General features: G+C 47.0%; 3 protein-coding genes across 4 annotated transcripts; all 3 read left to right on the top strand.

The window, feature by feature from the left end:
• Positions 1-1,859: 1,859 nt before the first annotated feature.
• On the top strand, positions 1,860-6,392 carry LOC137846660 (alpha-tectorin-like). 2 transcript variants are annotated; one of them, XM_068664670.1, is made up of 7 exons: positions 1,860-2,009; positions 2,725-2,766; positions 2,857-2,886; positions 3,317-3,447; positions 3,911-4,192; positions 5,346-5,483; positions 5,944-6,392. In XM_068664670.1, the coding sequence occupies exons 2-7, from the start codon at positions 2,733-2,735 to the stop codon at positions 6,136-6,138; spliced, it is 810 nt and encodes a 269-aa protein (XP_068520771.1). In that variant the 5' UTR covers positions 1,860-2,009; positions 2,725-2,732; the 3' UTR covers positions 6,139-6,392. The 2 variants fall into 2 exon arrangements, with proteins under 2 accessions (XP_068520771.1, XP_068520770.1); XM_068664669.1 differs by having other exon boundaries at positions 1,861-2,009; positions 2,854-2,886.
• A 1,458-nt stretch (positions 6,393-7,850) lies between these two features.
• On the top strand, positions 7,851-12,571 carry LOC137846659 (IgGFc-binding protein-like). The gene is made up of 5 exons (XM_068664668.1): positions 7,851-8,007; positions 8,890-8,966; positions 9,725-10,972; positions 11,508-11,823; positions 12,432-12,571. Exons 2-4 carry the CDS (start codon positions 8,900-8,902, stop codon positions 11,759-11,761), a joined length of 1,569 nt encoding a protein of 522 aa, XP_068520769.1. The 5' UTR covers positions 7,851-8,007; positions 8,890-8,899; the 3' UTR covers positions 11,762-11,823; positions 12,432-12,571.
• LOC137846658 (IgGFc-binding protein-like) lies at positions 12,433-23,073 on the top strand. The gene is made up of 9 exons (XM_068664667.1): positions 12,433-12,762; positions 13,135-13,730; positions 14,930-15,494; positions 16,048-16,640; positions 17,641-18,214; positions 18,804-19,003; positions 19,611-19,991; positions 20,517-20,803; positions 22,516-23,073. The coding sequence occupies exons 1-9, from the start codon at positions 12,564-12,566 to the stop codon at positions 22,571-22,573; spliced, it is 3,453 nt and encodes a 1,150-aa protein (XP_068520768.1). The 5' UTR covers positions 12,433-12,563; the 3' UTR covers positions 22,574-23,073.
• The last annotated feature ends 1,303 nt before the right edge of the window (positions 23,074-24,376 follow it).

Raw genomic sequence — 24,376 nt, forward strand, 5'->3', positions numbered from 1 at the left:
AGTTGCAAAACAGCCCCGGGTTTCCTGAAAACGAGAATATCTGGGGCACGTGGTGAGCCAGGAGTTGAAGATAAGCAGCTGGTTTCCCTCGCCCTTGCAATGCTTTCCTTGGAAAAAAAAAAAAAAAAAAAAAAAAAGTTTGCAGGGGAACATTGCGATGGGTGCAGAATCCATGGGGAATCTTGCAAGGGGTGCAGGATCCATGGAAAATCTTGCAATGGGTGCAGGATCCAACACGGGACATTGCAACGGGTGCAAGACCCATGGAGAATCTTGCAATGGGTGCAGGAGCCTCAGGGAACCTTGCAGTAGGTGCAAAATCTGCAGGTGACCTTGCAATGGGTGCAGGATCCATGGGGAACATTGCAGTAGGTGCAAAATCTGCAGGTGACCTTGCAATGGGTGCAGGATCCATGGGAAACCTTGCAATGGTTGCAGAATCTATGGAAAACCTTGCAATGGGTGCAGGATCTGCAGGTGACCTTGCAACGGGTGCAGGATCCTCAGGGAACCTTGCAATGGGTGCAAAATCTGCAGGTGACCTTGCAATGGGTGCAGGATCCATGGAAAATCTTGCAAAGGGTGCAGGATACATGGAGAACCTTGCAATGGGTGCAGGATCCATGGAAAATCTTGCAATGGGTGCAGGATCCTCAGGGAACCTTGCAAAGGGTGCAGGATCCATGGGGAAAATTGCAGTAGGTGCAAAATCTGCAGGTGACCTTGCAATGGGTGCAGGATCCATGGAAAATCTTGCAAGGGGTGCAGGATCCATGGGGAATCTTGCAATGGGTGCAGGATCCACGGGGAATCTTGCAATGGGTGCAGGATCCATGGGGAACCTTGCAATAAATGCAGGATTCATGGGGAAAATTGCAGTAGGTGCAAAATCTGCAGGTGACCTTGCAATGGGTACAGAATCCATGGGGAATCTTGCAATGGGTGCAGGATCCATGGGGAACCTTGCAATTGGTGCAAGATCTATGGGGAACCTTGCAATGGATGCAGGATCCATGGAAAATCTTGCAAGGGGTGCAGGATCTGCAGGTGACCTTGCAATGGGTGCAGGATCCATGGAAAATCTTGCAAGGGGTGCAGGATCCATGGAAAATCTTGCAAAGGGTGCAGAATCCATGGGGAACATTGCAGTAGGTGCAAAATCTGCAGGTGACCTTGCAATGGGTGCAGGATCCATGGAAAATCTTGCAATGGGTGCAGGATCCATGGAAAATCTTGCAATGGGTGCAGGATCCATGGAGAACCTTGCAATGGGTGCAGGATCCATGGGGAACCTTGCAAGGGGTGCAGGATCCATGGGGAACCTTGCAGTAGGTGCAAAATCTGCAAGTGACCTTGCAATGGGTGCAGGATCCATGGAGAACCTTGCAACTGGTGCAGGATCCATGGAAAATCTTGCAACGGGTGCAGGACCCAACATGGGACATTGCAACGGGTGCAAGACCCATGGAGAACATTGCACTAATTGTATAACCTGTGGCCACCCTCATTAGCATTATTTCATATTTTTTTTTTTGGCTATTGCCAATAAACCCCGCCGAGCGCACGACATCCCCAGCTGCAGCCCCAGCACCCTTCGAAATGGTGTTTTTTTTTTTTCTCTCTCTTTCGTTGGAAAAATCCCATCTGGGAATCCTCAGGAACGACCACCCCCCCCTCCCCACATCTGCTCCACCTCCTTGCCAAAACCTCGTGTAGGATAATGAAAAAAACATCGGGAGGAGCCAAGGGTCTCCCAGGTCCCGAAATCTTCCCCTGAGATCCCAGGGGACTGCGGCTCCACGCTGCCTTGATGGGCAGAAATTTGGCAGATTCCACCGCGTTTCTGCTTTTTTTTTTTTTTTTTTTTATGGCAGAGGGAGGCCGTGAGGGCTGCGTGTTAAAAGAAGGGTCAGGATCTGCTGGAAAACTCATTTCTTGGTGGCCACGCTCGTGTCAGTGCCTCTTTTTTGCCTTTCCCCCGTGAAATCGGGACACGACGAGATATCGAGGTAAGAGAATTATTTTTTCTCCCCCTTAATTCCTCTCTAAATTGCTTAAAATTGCATAAAACGAGCAGTCTGCTCCTGAGGAAGAACCAGATTTGGTGCAAAAAATGATTGTTTTGTTTGTTTTGCAAAATACTCATCAAATCATCCTGATGACATCATGCATCCTCTGCCCTGCCTCAGTTTCTCTTTTTCCATCCATCCAAAAAAACTTATTATTATTATTATTATTAGTAGTAGTAGTAGTATTATTATTATTATTATTATTATTATTACTACTACTACTACTATTACTACTACTACTACTACTACTACTACTATTATTATTATTATTGTTGTTGTTGTTATTGTTATTGTTATTATTATTATTCAATGTGTGTGTGTTTATGCATTTTCACCAAAATCCCACCAATTTATGGCTAGTTTTGCTCCAGGGAGTGATTCCTATGGGTTCAGTCCCCAGATTGGGGCAAAAAGGGGTGATTAAAAGGTTGAAATGCGCAGGTGAAATCTGCTTTTTCTCAACTGCCTCAACAATAAAAATAAAAACCTTCTTGGCCAGGCAATGCTTTGAGGACCAACCAAAATAACTCATCGTGTTTTGGGTGAAAATTGCTATGAAAAAAGCCCAGCTGTTATTTTAATGAGAAACCTTTCACCTACAGAGCTGTTTAATCATTACAATTAAAAATTTACAGAATTTTTACATTTTTTGCAGGGGCTGGGATGAAGTCCTTCACTTTCCTGCTCCTGCTGTTGGGTATGTGGGGAAAAAAAATGGGATTTCTTCCAGGGGTGCTGTTAGATGGAAACGTGGTGGTTAATATTTTCCTCCTCTCCTTTCCAGAAGCCGTGGTAAACGTCCAACCGGTGCAAGAAAGTGAGTTTTTGGGCAGTGGGATTTACTTCAATAGATGATATTCCCACCCAAAAATGTGGCTGTTTCTGCTTTGGTTTGGGAAGGTGGAAGGGAGTGGGGATTTCTCGTGGATATATGGAAATGCAAATTTATTATTATTATTATTATTATTATTATTATTATTATTATTATTATTATTATTGTTGTTGTTGTTGTTGTTATTATTGTTATTGTTATTATTATTGTTGTTGTTGTTGTTGTTATTATTATTATTATTATTATTATTATTATTATTATTATTATTATTATTATTATTATTATTATTTATGAGTTCCAAACCTGATGAGCTTCACCCCAAAATGCATGAGGCTGGGAGGGGCTGGGGTGGGGTGGACAAGGTGGATGGGGTGGGGGTTGGTCCTGCATTACCTCTACCTCTGCCTTCCTGCAGCATCCCTGTTCTACCCCTATGGTTTGGACCAGAAAGACCAGAAAAACCCCAAACTTGATGACGGCTCATCGAAGAAGCTGTCCCTCGCCGTGCCCTTCACCTTCTATAGCAAACAGTACCAAACCCTTTATGTACGTGAGCCAAAATTTTGTGTCCTCCTTGCGTGTCTCTCCATTTTCCATCTTTCCCTCATTTTTTTTTTTTGCTCCCCTTTTCAATCCATTTTGTCACCCTGAAGTCAACCCTTCCACGGGAGTGACCCACGGAAGACTTAATATGAGTTTTTCTGGTGCATCAAAGCATCCTTGTAGGGTTAGTGGGTCTTGGAGGAGCCCTACACCCTTGGGCATGGCCAAGTTGACTTGTGTTACATCCCATCTTCCCCTTGGTTTTGGTAGAGCTGTAGAGGCAATAGTGACCTAAAAACCTCCAATATGGTCCTAGAGTTGTAAAATTTTCTGGTGAGAGCACATCCAGGTCCTGAATCCATCTCTAGAAGCCTGCAAGCAAGAGTACAAGGAGTTGACCCCATATTAGGGCTCCAACATAGCTGGTTGCTGCCCCACTGGTGTTAATCCAGTTTTAATTTTGCAGGTGAACAACAACGGCGTGATTTCCTTCGGCAGCCGGGTCAACCAGTACACCCCCGACCCCTTCCCCCTGGCTGACGGGCGCTCCTTTGTGGCGCCGTACTGGGGGGACGTGGACAACGTGCTGGGAGGAGATGTTTTCTACCGCGAGACCACGGACCCGGAGCTGTTGGGGCTCATCACCAAGCAAATCAACCAGTATTTCCCCGACATCCCCTTCACTGCCACGTGGGCTTTCGTGGCCACCTGGGAACACGTGGCCTACTACGGCTCCACCTCCAACAAGGTAAGGTCCGTGGTTAAGGCCAAATAAGGTCCTTTTTTTAAAAAAAAAAAAATATATATTTTTTTTTTAATTTAAAAATTTAATTTTTAATTAATTAATTTAATTTATTTATTCTACCTCGCTCCGTGCAGAGAAACACGTGGACACGGGCAAAAGTGTTGTGGAAGCAGAATGAATTAGGCCCTCGGACTGGTCATCAGGATCAAAGACGTCCTAAACCAAAGACAAGCCTAAACTTTTGGCAAAGCAACCCATTTATTGCTCTTATCACCTCTGTGCTGGCCTTCATGCTCCATTTTGTTGGCCTTCTTGTCCCATTTGTTGGCCTCGTGACCCTTATTTTGGCCTTAAGATCCACTTATTGGCCTTAAGATCCACTAATTGGCCTTAAGATCCGCTAATTGGCATTAAGATCCACTCGTTGGCCTGGAGGTCCACTCATTGGCCTTAAGATCCACTAATTGGCCTTTCCGACCTATTTTTTGGCCCATTCATTGGCCTTCAAATCCCCCTTTTTGTCCCTTTCATTGTCTTTATGACCAATTTCTTGGCCTTCATGGCCAAGAAATTTTATTTTTTATTATTTATTATGACAGTGGGTCATAAATATTGGCTTTATGACCCACTTGTTGGATCCCATGACTCATTTGTTTGCTTTAATTAGCCTTCACAACCCATTTGTTGGCTTTCATGAACCATCTGTTGGCCTCATGACCCATCCATTGGCCTTTGCCACCCTCTCATTTGCCTTCGTGCCTTTTGAGGTGTCCCCCAGTCCCCCCGTTCTACCTGCCAAGCCTGGACATCCACACAAAACCCCAAATTGCTCCCCAACCATCCCAAAGTGCTGACATGCAGGTGTTGTATCCAAACCTTTACTCCTTGATTAATTTACATTTTTTTTTCCTGTGTGGAATGTCAGCTTTTCCACCACGCCATCCACCCTGGGCACCCCGTGCAGAGGAAGAGGCTCTGGTAGAGCACCAAAAATATTTCTCTGGAGGTAGATGTGAAAAAAAAAACTACTTGGATAACCATGGCTTGACCAAGATGGTCTAGGCGAGGAGTCTGCACTCATTTACACGTGCCAGGGTCCCATCCATACCTCCTCATCCCTCTTCTGATGGTGTCATTTGCACTTTTTTTTTCCCAGGGGAACACCTTCCAAGCTGCCCTGACCACCGACACCAAGACGTCCTTCATCATCCTCAACTACAAGGACATCCAGTGGACCACGGGGGCGGCGAGCGGTGGTGACGCCGAAACGGGCCTCGGAGGGACCCCAGCCCACGTACGTGGGGCTGAATTAAAGGCAGAGGGAAATGGGATGAAGGGAATCAAGGAAAAAGGGAGGAGGTTGACCTGTAGTATCATTTAGGAGCACCTCCAGGTTCGCCAGGTGGACAGCCCATCATATTTTTGGAGGGGACATCAGGTTCACCAGAGGTTGGAGGTTGACCTGCACCATTTTTGGTGGGCCAACCACACCAGGTTTGCCAAAAGTAGAGGGAAGCCCCCATAACTTTTTGGGGAAGACAAAAACCGAGATGGGATGTTGGCCCATAACGTATTTTGGGGTCAACAAACGTATTTTGGGGTCAACAGCACCAACAGTAGGAGGTTGGGGTCAACAACATCAACGGTAGGAGGTTAGGGTCAACAGCACCAATAGTAGAAGGTTGTCCCATAAAATTAATTCCATGTAGGGTGGTGTTTAAGCCCCAAATCCTTCTTTTTTTCCCTATTTTTAGGCTGGCTTCAACAGCGGAGATGAAACCAACTACTACAACATCCCCGGCTCCCGCACCGACGCCGTCATAAACATCACCAAGACCTCCAACGTCAACGTCCCGGGGCGCTGGGTCTTCCAGGTGGATAATTTCAAGGTGACGGGCGTCCCCACTGAGATGCCCAAGGTCGCCGACAGCAACAACTGCTGGTTGTGAGTCGGGTGTTTTGGTTTTTTTTTGAGGTGTGAATCTAGGAAAAAAAAGAGAATTGCAAAAGTAAGGATTTGGAAATTGGTATTATCTTCCCCAATACTCCGGCTTGCATGAATCTTGTTTTTTTCCTGCAAATAAACCAAAGCAACTGGGACAGAAGGACTGCCCCCTCTCATTGCTCCTCTCCCCATTTTCCCCCTGTCAAACGCGTGCAACAGCCTCTGCCAGAGCAATAAAATTGCAGTCGAGACATCGTGGCTCCTGTGTCGTCTCCATTTCTCACGTGTCTGTGTGCATTTAGGGATTTTTGGAATTTATGTGTCCGAATTTATGCTCTTTGTGTGCACGCATTTCGTTTTTTTTTTTAATATCACGTACATGAATTTACTTATTTATTTTGGCCTCAGTGCATGTGCATTTGTTTGGATTTTTTTTAGTCTGTATATGCAAATTTATGGGTATATTTTGCCCTTTGTCAACAAATTTATTTTTGTGTGTGTGTGTGAACAAATCTATGATTTTTTGGCTATGTGCACAATTTTATTATTATATTTTTTGACTTTGTGTGTACAAATCTATGATTTTTGCACTCCGCGTGCATGAATTTATGATTCCTTGCATTATATGCATGCATCCCCCCCACCCTCCAGCCTCATCCCTTTACCATTCTGCACGAATTTAGGATTTTCGGCCTCTGGGAGCATCAGGGGTCTATTTCTGATCTCCAGCGCTCCCTGCCTGCAAAAAGAGAAAATTCAAGTGGATTTGGAAAAAAAGAAAGAGAGAGAAAAAAAAAAAAAAAAGCCCCAAATTTGGCGGCTCCGAGCAGCAACAATGGGTGTAAAAATAAAACCCTCAAAACACGCAGACAAATTTCCTAAATGCTCTGATTTCATTATGTTTTTTGTTTTTTTGTTATAATCCTCAATTTTTCCCTATTTCTTGGCATTTTCATGCAGGGATGTGAAGTCTGCCAATAGCCCAAATGACTAATTTAGGGGAAAAATAATAATTTTACAGGAAAAAAATCACCAAAATGACAATTTTTTTTTATTTTTTTATTTTTTTTATTTTTTCCCCAAAGAAAAAGTGGTTGTGGGAATGTGAGCATGCAACGCAACACAAAACTCAACGCGTGCTAGGTGTGCACACAACATTGATGTGCACAACACATGTGAACACACGTGTTTGTGAGTGCACATGCACACGCTGGATGCGTGCATTGCACATGGATGTGCAAAATGCACTTTTGCACACAACATGCATGCAACGTGACACACAAGCACACAACACCCTAATTGTGCACACACCACACACAAAAGTGCACAAAACACCCCCAAAAAACACCTGAGTCCCCAATTTGTCATCCTCCCCCTAATACTTTGCAAAAAGAAAAATGAGCTCTTCTTGCAAAAATTCCCACCTCCCTCATTTTTCTTTTTTTTTTAACTTTGACTTTTTTTTTTGACCCCTTTTTGCACTGATTGGACTTTTTTTTTTTTTTCTTTTTTTTTAGTCCCATCCCAATTCTGTAAAACCCCTCGCCTTCCAATTATGAGGTAATTTCACCAGAAAATATACTTTTTTTTTTTTTTTTTTAAACCAAGACCTTTTTAGTGAATCAGAATCAGCCTGGCCTTAATCAAAACCATGCATTCTTTCCTGTTTTCACCTCTTTTCTCGCCAAAAATGATGTCAAAGCACTGGGTGGGTCGGTCCCCCAGCGTCGTCTGCATTTGTCTTATATTTTCCCCCTTTCTGCAAAAAGTAATAAAGGGAGGAGCTGCCCTGGGGTTACTCTCATCATTCACTGCAAGAAAGGATTTGAGGACAGAAAGGAACGCTTTGGGGCTGGATAAAAATCAGAAGCAGGTAAGGCTCTGCTGCAATATAGTTAAATATAGGAATATATATATTTGCTGTAAAAAGCCCCAAATGTGAACATTTGACTGAAAATTCCCCAGATATCCTCGCTCCCTGCTACCACCCTTGGGTTTGATCCTGGCTGCAGTTGAATTCAATTGTTTCCAGGATGATTTTGTGGGGAAAAAAAAGGAAAGGAAGAAAGGGAGAAAAAAAGGGAGAAATGGGAGAAAAGGAGGGGAAAAGGAGAAAAAAGGGGAAAGGGGGAAAAGAGGAAAAATGAAAAAGGGGTCAAGGGAAAAGGTGGAAAAATGAAGAAAGGGGGAAAAGGGAAAAAGAGATAAAGGAAAAGGGAAAAAATGGGGAAAATAAAATTAAAAAAAGGAAAAGGGAAAAAAAAAAAGATGAAAAAGTCAGGGAAAAATGAAAGAAAGAAAAAATGAAGAAAAAAGCAAATATGCTCAGAGGATGGCTTGAATTGTGTAAAAATCTGGGGGGAACCAGGTCCATGTGAAGCAACAAATGGAGGTGAGGGGGGTCTTGGGTGGGGGAGGTACATGTAAATGCGAAAAAAAAGCAGATTCTGGGGACAAGTATGGGTGTAGGTGTGATAAAAAAAGAGATTTGGGGGACAGGTGTGACTGCAACAAACTTGGAGACTTTGGGGATGTGTACAAGTGAAAATAAAAACTCAAATTTTTTTTTGTTTTGTTTTATTTTGTTTTGTTTTGTTTGTTTGGGATATGTTTGAATGGACGTGCAATAAAATGTTGAATTTTGGGACGAGTACAAGTGCAATAAAGCCCAGACTTTTGGTCTGAGTAGAAACATGAACGTAGTAACAAAATTCAAAGAATTTGCTCCTTTTCAATGATTTCTCACCTTCTGCAGCTGAAGTGCCATGGATGGCAGCCCGGGACGGAGAAAAGCCGGTGTAACACTGCGAGGCTGGACCGCCGTGTTATGGGGTGAGTTCAAGCGGGTTTGGATACATCAGAACCTCTAAAATCCCCTCCAAAATCACCTCAAAATCTGATTTTTCAATCCAAGGGGACACATTTTGCACCCTCATCCTGTGCCACAGCTGAGAAGAGATAAAATTACCCCTCCAAAATAGGTAGAAGGGAAACCAATGGGAAAAGACCCCAACCAAAACTGTTTTGGGGTGTTTTGGTTTAAAATAGGGCAATTTTCCTTCTGGTTGCAACCCAGCCTTGGCCAGGACTGTCTCCATTCATATTTCTACCCCCATGGCCTTTCTGAGAGGAAAAGGAATACCTTAAAAAGCCCAAATACTCCTCAAATTCCTCCATCCAACATGAAACCCATCCAAAAAATTTAATTTCTGCCCCACGAATTAGTTGGTACCTGTTTTCTGTTCTACAAAGAGATTTTCATCCGAATGAGAGTCATCTAAACCTATATTCCTTCAAATCAACATTCGTTCTAATTTATGGACCCTCAAATTGGCACTTCTTCCACTTGATATCCCTTCAAGTCGATAGCTCATCAAATCGTCGTCTTCAAATCAATATTTGTTTTAATCTCCGGTCCTTCAAAATTGACGTTTCTCCAAAATGATATCCCTTCACTTTGAAAATCCATCTAATTGCTCTTCCTTAACCACCAAGATTAAATCAGGGTGCCACCAGCTTGACCCTTGGTCCCCAGCTTGGGCTGCTAAATCTGAGCTTGGGGGTGATGAAGGCAAATTTTCCTTTTCTAGGTGTTTTTTACCTGCTCAGCGTCGCAGCATCGGCTCCTCATCACCTGGGGAAAGAGTTTGTGGTGGCCTTCATGCAGAATGGTTTGCAGCAGTCCCTCAACAGTGACTTCAAGCTGCTCATCAGGGGTTATTCGCCCTTCACGGCCGTGACCATCTCCATGAAGAAGCCAGGCTTGAGGATGACGGTGCAGGTGACCACGGGGCAAACCGTCCTGGTGAAGATCCCACCCCAAGCCGAGATGGTGGGGAGCAAAATTTTTGACAACACCGTGGTGGTGAGGGCCAACAACGCCATCTCCTTGGTGGCCATCAACGAGAAACCCACCTCGGCCGACTCAACCGTGGCGTACCCCGTGGACAGCTGGGGCACGGAGTACCAAATTGTGACACCCAACGTGGGCACGGACCGCTACGGAGAGTTCGTGGTGGCCGCCTGGGATGAGCCCACCACCGTTGACGTCCACCTCAAAGCCACGGTGAACTACCAAGGCCAGTCTTACCCCCGGGGCTCAGTGCTCCCCATCAAACTGGAGCCCTTCCAAGCAGCCCAGCTCCAAAGCCCGGCTGATATGTCCGGCACCCGAATCGTGGCACAAAAACCCGTGGCCGTCTTCACCGGCCACACTTGCCTGGCCAGATTTACCCAGTGCGACCATTTGGTGGAGCAGCTCCAACCCGTTTCCAGCTGGGGCACCACCTTCATCGTGCCCCCGTTGCCTTTCGACACTCAATCCGACATCGTCTACGTCTCCACCTCCCAAGTCACACGTGTGGAGTCTCAACACGGGGCGAGCAAAACTTCTCGGGAGCTACGGCCCGGCCGGTCAACGCTCTACGGACTCCAAGCCCCAAATTCTTTGTACCTCTCTGCCAACAACGGCATCCAGGTCATTTTTTTTGCCGACGGGGGTAATAAAGATTCTATCACTTACGACCCGTTTTTTATGACCATCCCCGACGTCTCCAGCTACTGCCACTCCTACAACATCTTCGCTCTGGAAGGGTACAATAATTACGCCATATTGATAGCCAAGACCTCGGAGACGGCTGGGATAATGTTCAACAAAACGCCGCTGGGGAATGTCGGGTGGAAGCCTGTCCCAGGCACCGACTACTCCTGGGTCAGGCAGAGCTTGGGGGGTCAATTTGCTGTCCACACGGTGGAGCACAAGACGTCCCCCTTCGGGTTGCTCAGCATGGGGATCCGGGAACAAAAATCCTATGGGTTGGTGGCCGTGTGCGATAGTGGTGAGTGTCCCTTTGTCACCCTCACCTCTCCTTGCTCCCTTTTCACCTCCCTCCTCCTCCCCCGTATCAAAAGTGTGGTTGCAACACAAGGCCAAACCGCATCTGAATTTATTCCTCTGAATTGGGCGTCTCCAATGTTTCCTTTGAACCCCCTGTAGCTAATAGACGCTGAGCTCATGATGAGAAAAGTGTTTAAAAATTGGCTCTTTGGTTTGAAACTTGTGTTTTCTCTCGTAGCACTAAGACAGGAAGCTCTGAAAAGTGATAATTCAACCAACATTTTTTTGGACCGTTTTGGGAGGGGATATTTCTTCTATGAGTAAATACATTGCCTATAAAAGGAGCCTTGAGCAATCACCACAGATGTTCAAATCTAAGTTTTGGGTGGCCAAACCTAGCTGAGATAAATCCCTGCTTTAATCGAACGTGATCTGGTTGACCATCTACAGTGACAGTGACATTTGTGTAGCTCCTGAGGCCACATATATATCCGTAAAAGTTGGTCCCGTGATTAATTGTGTGCAATTTCCTCTAGATCCTTGCAGGGCCATGAAGTGCCGCACGAAGGAGACGTGCAAAATAGAGAAGGGGGAGGCCGTGTGCGTGCACGACTACATGGGAACCTGCATGGGGTCGCAGTCCCTGCAATACCACACCTTCGACGGGATGACCGTGGACATCAGGGGGGCTGCACCTACACCGTGGCCAAATATTGCGGCCAGGATCCCACCCTGGTGCCTTTCCTTGTGGAGGAGAAGAAGAGCGAAGGCAATTTCAAGGAGTGGCTGACCAATGTCCTCGTGTACGGCTACAACATCTCCATCCACAAGGGAGAAGGTGGCAAAATCCAGGTGTTTTTTTGTTTTTTTGTTTTTTTATGGGCCGTGGCAGCGTTATTCGGGATGAAGCCTTTTGGGGAAAGCAGAAGTGTGGTGGGTGAAACTGAAAACAATAAAAATGAGGAGAACCACCAAAACCACAGCTGGGCAATTTTGCATTACAAATCAAGACAAGGGCAGTTTTTAGGTGTTAATCCGTGCCTCCAAGTGTGGGCATCTACTCCAGGGTGAAGTCAGTTTTATCCAAGTGATCCCCCAACCACGGGTATCTACCCCAGAAAGGCAGCATGGGTGAGATATAAATCAAATTTTCAAGATTAGATGAGGTTTCTCCTACCCATAAAGTTTGGGAATGCAGAGCTGGTTTTAACATAAACCAGATTTTAAGCTCAGAAATCAAAGGAGATGGTTCTCCCATGAGACACTTCATTTTTTTTTTACCTTTTGCCACTAAAACCTGTTGAGTATCTGAAGGGTGTGAGGAAAATTTCTGGTTTAGGCTGATAATTACTTTGTCTGGAAAGAAAATGATCTTTTTTATATGATTTTGGGGGTGGTAAGCTCTTGGAAAATAAAAAATTCACTGAGATTTAGTCCTTCTTCTTCCCCTTCCCTCCAAGGTCAATGACCAGCTCACCAGACTACCGGCCACCCTGAAGGACGGGAAAATCCAAATCTCCCAAAACGAGGGCAGGGTCATCCTGCAAACAGATTTTGGGCTGCAGGTGACCTATGACGAAGACTGGGCCGTGATGGTGGCAGTACCCAGCAGCTATTTCGGGGCCACCTGTGGGCTCTGCGGGAACTTCAACGAGGATGCAGAGGATGAAATGAAACTCGCCGACGGCACCCAGGCTGCCAGCCTGGAGGATTGGGCTGAGAGCTGGCGAGATCCCTCCTGCCAGGATGATTGTGGAGGTCAAGGGACACTGCAGGACACGGAGGGCTGTGGTGAGCTTGGATGGGGGGGTTCCAAAGCATTTTTGGGTAGAAAAAAGGGGAATCTGTGCATGGTTCTGGTGCTGGGTGCCTGGGAATTGCTGCCCAGGTCACCAAGTTGATGCTTGTAGGCAACAACTTGGCCAACAGCATTGGGGAAGGGTTGTGTTGGTCTTTTCATGCCAAACCACCCCAAAATCGGTCTTAACTGATTTCAGATGTCCATAACATGCAGAATAATGTTGATTTTTTTTTCATGGGATATCCTGGGGACCCCAAATTTCTCATAGGCATCAACTGATGCAGGAGCCCGATGTCCCTCTGTCTCAGGAAGCTTCTTATCTCATCCTTTTTTTAAAATCTTCTCAAATATCATCCCCACAGCTCAGAGATGCCCCCAAAACAGCCACTTTGAGACCTGCGGGACGGCGTGTCCTGCCACCTGCGCCCACCCCAAAGCCCCCACGTCCTGCAGCAAGCCATGCACGGCGAGCTGCCAATGCGACGAGGGTTTTGTCCTCCACGACGACGCGTGTGTCCCGGCAGAGTCTTGTGGTTGCTCCTACAACGACCGCTCCTACAAGGTCCAGGAAGAATTTTGGGAGGACGGGAGCTGCCAGAGCCGGTGTCGATGCGAGGCGGGGGGCAAGGTGACGTGCAAGAAGTCTGGGTGCAAGGCCCACGAGAAGTGCACCATGGTTGATGGTGTCCCCAGCTGCCAGGCAAACAAATTCCTTACCTGCATTGGGACGGGAGATCCTCACTACACCACCTTCGACGGGTTGAAATATGACTTCCAAGGGACGTGCATCTACCAGTTTGCTGCCCTCTGCTCCCAGAACCCTTCACTGGTCCCCTTCACCGTCAAGGTGGAGAACAACAACAGGGGCAGCAAAGCCGTGTCCTTCACCAAAACCGTCACGCTGGAGGTCTACGGCAACACCATCAGCATGAGCCAGGAGCACCCACGCAAGGTCAAGGTAGGTGGCCACCAAGGACCTCTTGCAACCTGCATCCAAACTATTTATTATCTACGTTGTCCCTCAAAGCTTCTTTTTTAATTCATTCACGCTTTGATGGAAGCATCAGTTTCTGTCTGCCGTCTCCAGAGGGAGCCCTGAGCAGCTAGTTGGGATTTCAACACTTTATTTTTAAAACTTAAGAGTTCTTCTAAAAAAAAAAAAAAAATAGGAAAAGAAAAACAAAACAAAACAAAACAAAACACAACCCACACAGCTTGGTTTAGATGTGCTGGAAACGGGCCTTTTTTGCTCTGGTGAGTTGAGCAAGTAACAAATATCCATGAATAATAAGACAAATACTTCCACATTCAAAAGCATCCACTTTGGTTGACGTCTTTGGCTTCCCTTTTTTTCTGGTCCCATGTGGCTTTCTGAGTTAAAAATTCCTCTCTACCCTGGCACCTGCAAACTGACATAATCAGTTTGGGAAAGGTTCAATTCCCGACTTGTTTTTTGGCTGAAGTGTTGCAGAAAAGGGTGTGCTGTGACCATTCCTTTATTTTTTTTTCTGAGTAATCATGTCTTCAGTGGAAGAGAGAGCCCTTTCCCTGCAAGTCCTCCCTCTTCAAAGGGTTTTGAAGGTACACCCACATCGTGAGCAATTTGTCTTTGCCTGGGAATCCTTCCCCTTGCAATGCTTTTTATGCAAATCTTCAGTGATTTGCACCTGTCTGATTACACTTCCCACACAAAGGGTTTGCCCCAAACATCCCATATTTGACATATTTGCATCTCCCAGGAAATCTTCCTCATGCAAAAGCTTTCGTGAACAAATAAATTAACAAAAGCCCCACAGATCCCAAATTTGAAGAAACACCTGATCAATTTGCCTTTGCCTGAAAACCACCCCTCTTGCAAAACATTGTGTTGGAACACCCAAATCTTGAGTGATTTGCATCTGGCCACAAAACCTTCCCCGTGCAAAAGGTTTGCAAAAATCCCCCCACACTGCCTTTGCCAGCAATCTTTCTTCTGCAAGGTGTTTTGCAAGAACATTCAGATCTTGGCTGATTTGCACTTTCCCAGAAATCCTCCCTGTTTTTGCAGAAAAGCCCCCCGAAATCCTCCCCAGGCGAAAGGCTTTGCAAAAACACCCCAATCTTGAGCGCGTTGCGTGAACCCAACACCACTGTCACCCTCTTTACCTCCTTCCCCAGCTCAACGGTGCCTTCGTGGAGCTCCCGTTCACCCAGAAGGACCAGTTCGAGCTCTACCACAGCGGCGTCCATGGTTTTGTCCGCACCAAATTCGGCTTGCGGGTGAGCTTCGACTGGTACAGCTACGCCCGCGTCATCCTCCCTGACGCCTACGCCGGCGCCGTCTGCGGCCTCTGCGGCAACGCCAACGGCAACCCCGATGACGACTTCATCGCCCGCGATGGAAAACGTGCCAAGGATGAAATCCAGTTGGCCGACAGCTGGAAGGTTGGAGATGTCCCCGGTTGCTCGGCGGGATGCGTGGGGGATTGCCCGGTGTGCAACGAAGAGCAGAAACAGCTCTACCGCGGCGACGGCTACTGCGGGGTGATCGCCAGGGCTGGGGGACCCTTCCGAAATTGTCACCGGGTTGTCAACCCTGGGAATTTCCTGGAGGATTGTGCTTTTGATGCTTGTCAGTACAAAGGACGCCGGGACATCTTGTGCAAAGCCATCGCCGCCTACATGACGGAGTGCCAGAGCAACGGCGCCAGCGTGGAGGAGTGGAGGACGCCGTCCTTCTGCGGTGAGTGGGGATGAAGGGAGGTTTCTCCCCTCGTTCGGACAGAAAACAGGAGTTCAAACCCAACTGCATGCCCTTGGCTTTGTTTAGAGCCAAAGGGAACACAAAATGCCTCCAAAATTGGGTTCGTTTGCCCCACTCTTGACATCTCCCAGACAACTACTGTGTCATCTCCCTCCATGTCTCCAAGGCCAGATGATGAGTTAAGATGCAATCACAGATGTGGGAAAAGTCCCTCAAACTCATTGCCAAAGCAAAACTCTTCTTCCTTCATGCATTGCTGCAAAATAAATCCATATTGCCCTCCATGTTCTTCTATACAAGGAAGGAAAATTAAAAATAAATCCCAATTTTCCTCCAAATTCTTACACAAGGCTTGGAAAAGAAATGCAAAATAAATTTGCATTGCTCTCTGGAGCTGTAATGATGCTCCCCCACCAAAGACTTGCTTGGATTTGCTCCTCAAGCCTCGGTGCAATGAGAGAAATCCTCTCCTTGACGTTTTTGGCTGCAAATCCGAGTGGGACTTTGGGTTTTTCTCGCCTTCTTTTTGCAGCTCCCGTCTGCCCTCGCCATTCCCACTACGAGCTGTGTGGCAACGCCTGCCCCACCACGTGCCGGGGCCGAGCCAGCCCCGAGGGCTGCGCCTCAGCTCCGTGCACCGAAGGCTGCTTCTGCGACGAAGGTTTCGTCCTCAGCGGCGCCGAGTGCGTGCCGGCGAGCGAGTGCGGCTGCGAGCACCGGGGCCGCTACTACAAGAAGGGCGAGGATTTCTACGCCTCGTGCCGGGAGAGGTGCATCTGCAAAGCCAACGGGGTGGTGGAGTGCAAGGAAGCCGCCTGCGGCGCCCACGAGGAGTGCCGAGTGGAGGACGGGGTGCTGGGGTGCTACCCCGCCGGCTACGGGCGGCTGGTGGTGTCGGGCGACCCGCACTACGTGACGTTCGACGGGAGAGCTTTTGACCTCCAGGGGTCCTGCAATTACGTCTTGGCACGGGTTTGCAAGCCGGAGCAGCGGCTGGCCAACTTCTCGGTGCTGCTGGAGCACGACGTCAGCGGACGGGGCAACGTGGCCCTGACGAAGAAAGTGGCCGTCTCCATCCACGGGTACACGGTCAGCATGGAGAGGGGTCGGAAGTGGGAGGTGATGGTAAGTTGGGAGGGCTACGTGCCTCGGTGCATGCAGGCATGCAACAGAACACCTTGATGCATCCATGCATGTTTAAAAAAACCTCAGTGCATCCATGCATGCACAAGGAAAAAACCTTGGTGCATCCATGCATGTTTAAAAAAAACTCAGTGCATCCATGCATGCACAAAACAAAACAAAACAAAACAAACAAAAAACAAAACAAAACAAAACAAAAACAAACAAACAAAAAAAAAACAAACAAAAACAAAACAAAACAAAAAAAACGTGGTGCATCCATGCATGCAAAAAATTCCCCATGCATTAATTTATCCAAAAAAAAAACACCACCACCACAACAACAACAAAAACTCTGCACGTGCATGAATGCAAACAAACAAACAAACAAAAAACCCTTAGTGAATGCATGAATGCACCATCCTGCTCGGTGCATCCATGGATCCATAAAAAAAACCTCTTGGTGCACGCATGCATGCATGCACAAATCCCTCCATGCATGCATGCAAAAATCCCTTCATGCATGCAAAGCCTTCCTGCATGCAAAATCCCCCCAGTGGTGTCAGGACGTCCCCAGCCCTTGGTGCACACGTCTGTGCAAAATTTTGGTGCGTGCAAAACACCCTCCTTGGGAAGCTGGGATGTCCCCATCCCTCGGTGCACTTGTGTGTGCAATATCCACTGGTGCACACACGTGGAAAACAAAAATCCCCTGGTGCATGCGTGCACACCAAATCCCCTGCTAAATGCATGCATGGAAAATCCAGTGCATGCAGAATCACACCAAAACCCTGTGCACACAAAATCTGTTTCATGCACAAGGTGCACGAGGGCATGCCAAAGACCCTGGTGCATGCAAAATCATGCAAAAAATGGTGCATATGTGCAGGAAGAAATTTGTAGAATTTTTTTGCATGCATACAAAATCCTCCGGTGCACGTAGGTGTGCAAAATCACTGGGTGGGTGTGCAAATGCAAACCTCGTGCTCCATCCATATCTCAGGTGGATGGGGAGCACTTCACGCTGCCACTGGTGACGGAGGACAGGAAGATACGGATCGGCCAGGAAGGGAACAACATCGTCCTCCAAACCGCCGCCGGCCTCCGGCTCCTCTACAACGCGGCCACCTACCTCCTCATCACCATCCCCGACGCCTACCGGGGCCGCGTCTGCGGGTTGGGTGGCAACTTCAACGGGGACCCCGGTGACGACTTCCAGCTGCCCGGGGGGTCCTTGGCGAAGAGCACCGAGGAATTTGTCACCTCCTGGAAGATGCCAGCAGAAGACGGAGCGTGCACCGACGGTTGCAACGGCAATGCGTGCCCCGTGTGCGATGCCTCTGCCACTGCTCCCTACGGTGCCGGTGACTCCTGCGGGCTCATCCGGGACCCAACGGGACCTTTTGGGACGTGCCACCACCGGGTGAGCCCGGTGGAGTATTTCCACCACTGCCTCCACGACGTTTGTGCCGCTGAGGGTGCCCGGGATGCCCTGTGCCACAGCCTCCAAGCCTACGCCGCTGCTTGCCAAGCGGCCGGGGCTGAGATTGGAGGGTGGAGAACGGTGACTTTCTGCCGTAAGTACTCCAAATTATCCCCGCGGAGACACTTCAAGCCCTATTTTCCCCCCTAATCCACATTTCCCTGCAGCAAAACCCTCCAATTTTGTGATTGTGGCTTTTTTTTTTTTGTCCCCAATTTTGAAGCAAACCTTTAGCATCCAGACCAAGATGATGTATGAATGATCTGCATAAAATCATGCAATGCTGATTTTTGCTTAAAGCCCCCCCCCCAAATCTATGATATACCCTAGAAATGTTTACAAACCTCACCCAAAAAGCTCATTTGAGGGCTTCAGTTGACCTGTTTCCCACCCAAAATACCCTAAAAGAAAGAAATTCCTGCTCTTTACGTCCAAAACTTCAATATTTATGTCAAAAGATTTTGAATCAGAAGTCCCTCTAATTTGCTTCAGAGGTGATTAGTGGCATGCAGATGCTTTAATTTGGGTGCTAAAAGCAGGGTTTGATGACTTCAGCACGTTTTGGAGCTGCCAGAAATGCCCAAGACCATCAATTGTGCATTGGTTTTCCACCTCCCACTGGCTCAAGGAAAATCAGTCACTTTTTGGGGGGCAATAATGTCATTTTTCCTTTTTTTTCCCAGCCCTCTCCTGCCCACCCCACAGCCACTATGAGCTCTGCACCCGTACCTGCGACTTCACCTGTGCCAGCCTCTCCGTGCCGGCCCCATGCAGCTGGACGTGCTTTGAGGGATGCCAATGTGATGATGGGTACCTCTTCGACGGAGAATCCTGCGTGTCCTTGGAGCAATGCGGCTGCGTGCACCAGGGACGGTATTTCAAGGTGAGTTTGGCCCTCGAGGCTTGGTGTTTTTGGTGGAAATCAGGTTGAGGAAGGACTGCGGGGTGAGTTGTCCCATCTACTTGATGCATTTGGGGTTTAATGGGGTAGATTGTTCCACTGTGTCAATGCAACGGGTTTGGGGACTCGATCTTTGATGAGATGGGTTGTCCCAAGTAGATGATGCAACTGGTTTGGGGTCTCAATCTTTAATGAGGTGGGTTGTGCCATCTAGATGATGCTACAATTTTGGGGACTCGATCTTTAATGTGGTAGGTTGTCCCACCTAGATGATGCAAAGGATGTGGGGGCTCAATCTTTGAGGAACTTGGCTGTCCCATCAAGTCAACACAAATTATTTTGGGACTCAGTCTTCAGTGAGGTGGATGGCCACTTTGTTTTAGGGACACGTGTCCAAAATCATACAATTCATAGCATCCTAAAGTGCCTATTTTGCTCCGCTGGGCTGGAGGGTGATTAATTTAAGTTGCACAAATTTCACCAAATGTTTTTTCTACCTCTTTGTGGGACTTTTTTGAAGTGGGGAGGTTTGGGGGTTACCTTGGAGGTGGCATCCATGCGGACTCACCTCTGAGCCTTTCCTTTTGAGGCGGGCGAGACCGTCGTCTCCAACAACTGCTCCACGAAATGCAACTGCCACCCATCCCGGGGACTCATCTGCGAGGCCACCCGGTGTCCCCCAGACGAGGTCTGTGCCACGCGGGAAGGGGTGCAGAGGTGCATCAAGCAGGAAGGCTGGTGCCGAATTTCCCCGGGGGCCTTCTTGACCACGTTCGACGGTGCCGGAGGGAGGCTCCCCTTCAGCGGCACCTACAAAATCGCCGCCCTCTGCGACGAGCGGTCGCCCAACTGGTTCAAGGTGGTGGTGGAGGTCAGCGAGTGTCGGGATGACGGCATCCCGGCCGCCGTGGCCGTCTTCGTCTTCTTCCGCGACGCTTTCATCACCGTGAATAACAACATGGAGGTGTGGGTAAGCTGGACGCGTGGACGATCCTTGTAGTCAAAAAGATGAGAAATTAAATTAAGAGGCAGAATTGGGGTGGGGTTTACCCCTTCTTCCTTTCAGTCCTAAATTCAAGACGATCAATAAAGTTAGTTTAGCTTCTGGGTGCAAAACCCGAGATTTTTGGCCCGTTTTAAATTACTGCTTCAGGATGAGGTTGAAGGTCTCCTTTTGGGCTAGATGTTGAGACATTTAAGTTGAGCTGGGTAGACTTGGCTAAAGAAAGATATTTACCAACTGCAGTTTAGGGACAAAATATTGCCCAAGAGTCTCCAGCATGACTAAATGACTAAATGACTAAATGACTCGATGACTTCATGACTAAATGACTTCATCTCCTTGATGAAGTTTTAATGGGATTATTGTTTTAGTTCAATATATGGTCTCATTGCCCATGGAGCCTTCAACATCGATATCATTGACTTGTGCTGCGTCACTTTACGGGGTTGTTGGGCATTTTTAACCCATTTCTGGCATTTTTCACCCCTGCAGGTGAACGGTCTCTTCACCCGCCTGCCGGCGGAGGTGTCTGAAGCCATTTCCTTGAGCACGGCGGCGGGGAACGTCACCATCTCCCACACGTCAGGGTTGGACGTGCTCTTCGGCCCCAGCGGGGAGGTGACCTTGACCGCAAGGGCCGCCTTGGTCAACCGTCTCTGTGCCCCTTGTGGCAACTTCAACGGGGACGCCAGCGATGACCTGAAGCTGCCCGATGGGCGCACCGTGAAGACCATCGCGGATGTCATTGACGCCTGGAAAGCCAAGGATTTTGCGGGATGGTGAGTGACCCCCAAAGACCTCCCCCAAAATGCGGGCTGGTATTTTTTAAGCCCGGGCGAGCAAGAGGGTAGGGAACAGCCACCGTGGGGCATCAAAGGGTTGGGCGAGGAGGCATCTGGAAAGGACTTCTCCATCTTCTTTGGTTTCATCCACAGCGACTGACACACAAACGCAAGGAAATTATTCGGGTAAGTGACTCCGCTCCTTTGCTGTCACGTCTCACGCTACAAACACCCCTTCGGCCCCATGGCTGGATGAGGCCTCGTGTGATTGACACTCCCCAGTTAATTCCCTGAATAATTGGGGTTTTCGGTTGCCTCAGAACGGATCGATGTCAGAGGCACGTGTACAAACAGGAGACACGCAGTGAGTTAGCTCTGATGTAGGCCATCCTGGATTAAATGCTTTTTTTGGCCATAATCATGATGCTCAGTAAAGATTTATCTGTAAAAAGAAAAAATTGGGCAAGCTGAAGAGTGGTACTCCAGCATCTCACATGATATTTTCTGCTTCACTACGCTCATCAGCCCAACATTTTCTCCCCCTGAGGAGCAAAGAGGAGAGAGACAAATACAAGGCAATTTGGCTGAATAGCGATTTCAGTGAATAAAGAACAAACTTGCCAAAAATGGGGCGATTCTGCTAAGCATAGAGTGATTTTTCCAAACGCAGAATGATCCTGCCAAATACAGGGCGATCCTGCTGAATACACTGTGATTTTTTGAATATAGGGACATCTTGCCAAATACAGATCAATCTCTCTGAGTATAGTAATTTGACAAATGTACAGCAATTCAGTGGAAAATAGGGTAATCAATCTTGCTGAATGTAAAGTGTCTTCACTAAATATAGAGCAATTTTTTCAAGTATAGTGCAGTCTTGCCCAATATAGAGCGAGCTTAGCAAACAGAGCAATCTTCTTGAATATAACACGATCTTGACAAATACTGATCGATTTTGTAAAGTACAAAGGAAACCTGTTGAATATAGAGTGATTTTTTTCCAGTTAATGAGCAGTCTTGCCCAACATGGAGCCTTTTTGCCAAGTACAGACATTTTGCCGACTTTAGGGCAAACCTGAAGTTACTGATGAAGGGTGATGAAGATGCCTCCAAGGGCTGTTCCATCTCCACCTCCTGCTTGCACGCCTTGCCCTCGTGTGCCCACCAGCTTGCCCTCACTCCACCGCTTTCCCCAGCCCTCCCACCACGCCGCTTGTCCTGCACAGCACCTCCGCACCAACGCATGACACCCCGACTTGCCCTCACGCAACATTTTAACCCCCTGCTCTCCCTCCTCTGCGGGCTACGAGGATGATCCTGCAGGACAACAGACAAGGTTGCATCAAGGGGGTGGTGGGCAGGGAGGGAACTGCAATTTTTGGGGGGCAACATCCGTGATGTGGAGGATGAAGGCAACGATGTTTTAAGTTGGTAGCCAGGTTTGGAAGCATTTTACCCAACCCCCTGCTTTGGGATGGGGTTAACCCCATAAAAACATGGTTGCATTGAGCAAAACTCAATGGTTGGACTCGATGATCTTGAGGTCTCTTCCAACCTAGAAATTCTGTGATTCTGTGAAACTGACCTTTTGGGAAGGGGAGGATGTAATTTTTTCCCCTTCTGGCGGGGATGCGATGAGGAAGAGGAAGGTCTAGTGGTTCCTCTTCCAAGGGGGACCCTGATGGCTGCCCATGTTTCATCTCTTCCAGCCGCGCCTCCAACATCGTGCGGATGGAAGTGGAAGCCCCCGTCTACCCCGTGCAGTAGACGAAGCCACGAGGGGACAGAGGCAAGAGGACAGTTTTCACGCACACCGGCTCATGCACTTCTTGTAAATAGCCCTGCAGAGGTTTTTCATGCATATAGAGGCACCAAGCGACGTCTCGGGTTGAGTTTCTGCAAAAGAGGGAAAACCAGCACTGAGCTATGACGGACGTCAACGGTAGGAGGTCACTCGGCCTCAAACACACACACACAAAAAAAAAAAAAAGGGCAAAATCTTGATCTGACCTCAAACTGGTGAGAAAAATAATTTTTTTTTAAGACCTGATTTACTTCAGGTAGAGCCCAATGCCGAGATGACCCATCCACACCGGAGCGGCCTGAAGGAAAGCACAATAAATACCCCAATCCACAATGAGCACAAAATGGAGGGTGGCAGACCCAAATCCCTGCCATTTTTCCCTAGAAATGCACTGTTCCTGTTGACTGTTTTCAGTATAATGCTGCCTGCTGTTGGGTTAAAAATAAACCTTTTTTTACAATTATTATTATTATTATTATTACTATTATTATTATTATTATTTTGCATTGCTTGGGGTGGTTTGGGGTTTATTTGGTGTTTATTTGTTTATTTATTTATTTACTTTTGCTCTGTGATTCCTGGGGTGAGGGGAAAAATGGGAATTGTCTTCTCTGCTTCCATTGTTAGTGGGGACACGCCTCAAAGTTTTGCTCACGGTGCAACAACCCAACGTATTTCTCAAAGGGGAATACCCGGATTTATTTTCCATGTTGGAACAAACCAGAATAATTATCAAAGGGAAATAACCCGACGATATTCTCAAAGAAAAATAAACCAACATAATTCACAAAGAGAAACAACCCGACATATTTCTCAAAGGGAAATAACCCGACATATTTATCAAAGGGAAATAACCCGATATATTTCTGAAAGGGAAACAACCATGTTTATTTTCCATGTTGAAACAACACGACATAATTCTCGAAGGGAAACAACCAGATTTATTTTCCATGTTGAAATAACCCAATGTAATTCTCAGAGGGAAACAACCCGACATAATTCTCAAAGGGAAATAACCCAGCATAACTCTCGAAGGGAAACAACCAGATTTATTTTCCATGTTGATAGAACACAACGTGCTTCTCCCCATAAAATAACCTATCATGTTTCCTGCTGTGAAATCAATCCGACTCATTTCCCATCGTGAAACTACCTGACACGTTTCCACTCGAGAGCACAGCCAAATTATTATGGAAACGACACAAACACAAGCTCAGCTTTTGTGTTTAGAGAAACAACAGGCTGAGAAATTAAAGCAAAGAAAGAATAATGAATTAAAATTAAGTGATAAGTAAATGATAAATTAAAATTAAAGCGAAGAAAGAATAATCTTAAAAAGAAAATAAAAAGAATTTGCTGCTAAATGAGTGAATTATTGGGCTCGTTACAGCATGCAGCTTGCTCAAATTGACAGCAGACACATACAGACATGAATCTTCTCCCTGGGAGGTTCTTTTTTTTTGTGTAATACTTGACTTGACTATCAGTATTTTGCAAAGATAAAAAAAGAGAAATAAATCATTTCCTATGAAATCCATGCAAGGTCACTTCAAGTCCACCAAAATCTTTATTTTCATCAGCTCAGCAGGAAATTATTGTCATCAGCAGCTGCTTGACTTCTGGAGCTTTTCACTTTAAGCAAGAATCCCACAACAATAACAAGTTTTGTGCAATCCCTCATAACTGGAGAGAGGGGGAATTATCCTAAAGGGGTTAATGACAAAAATTTCCCAAGCAATTAATTATAAAACCATCCCAAAGCATGA

Source organism: Anas acuta, chromosome 36 (assembly GCF_963932015.1).
Source record: "Anas acuta chromosome 36, bAnaAcu1.1, whole genome shotgun sequence".
NCBI classification, from domain to species: domain Eukaryota; kingdom Metazoa; phylum Chordata; class Aves; order Anseriformes; family Anatidae; genus Anas; species Anas acuta.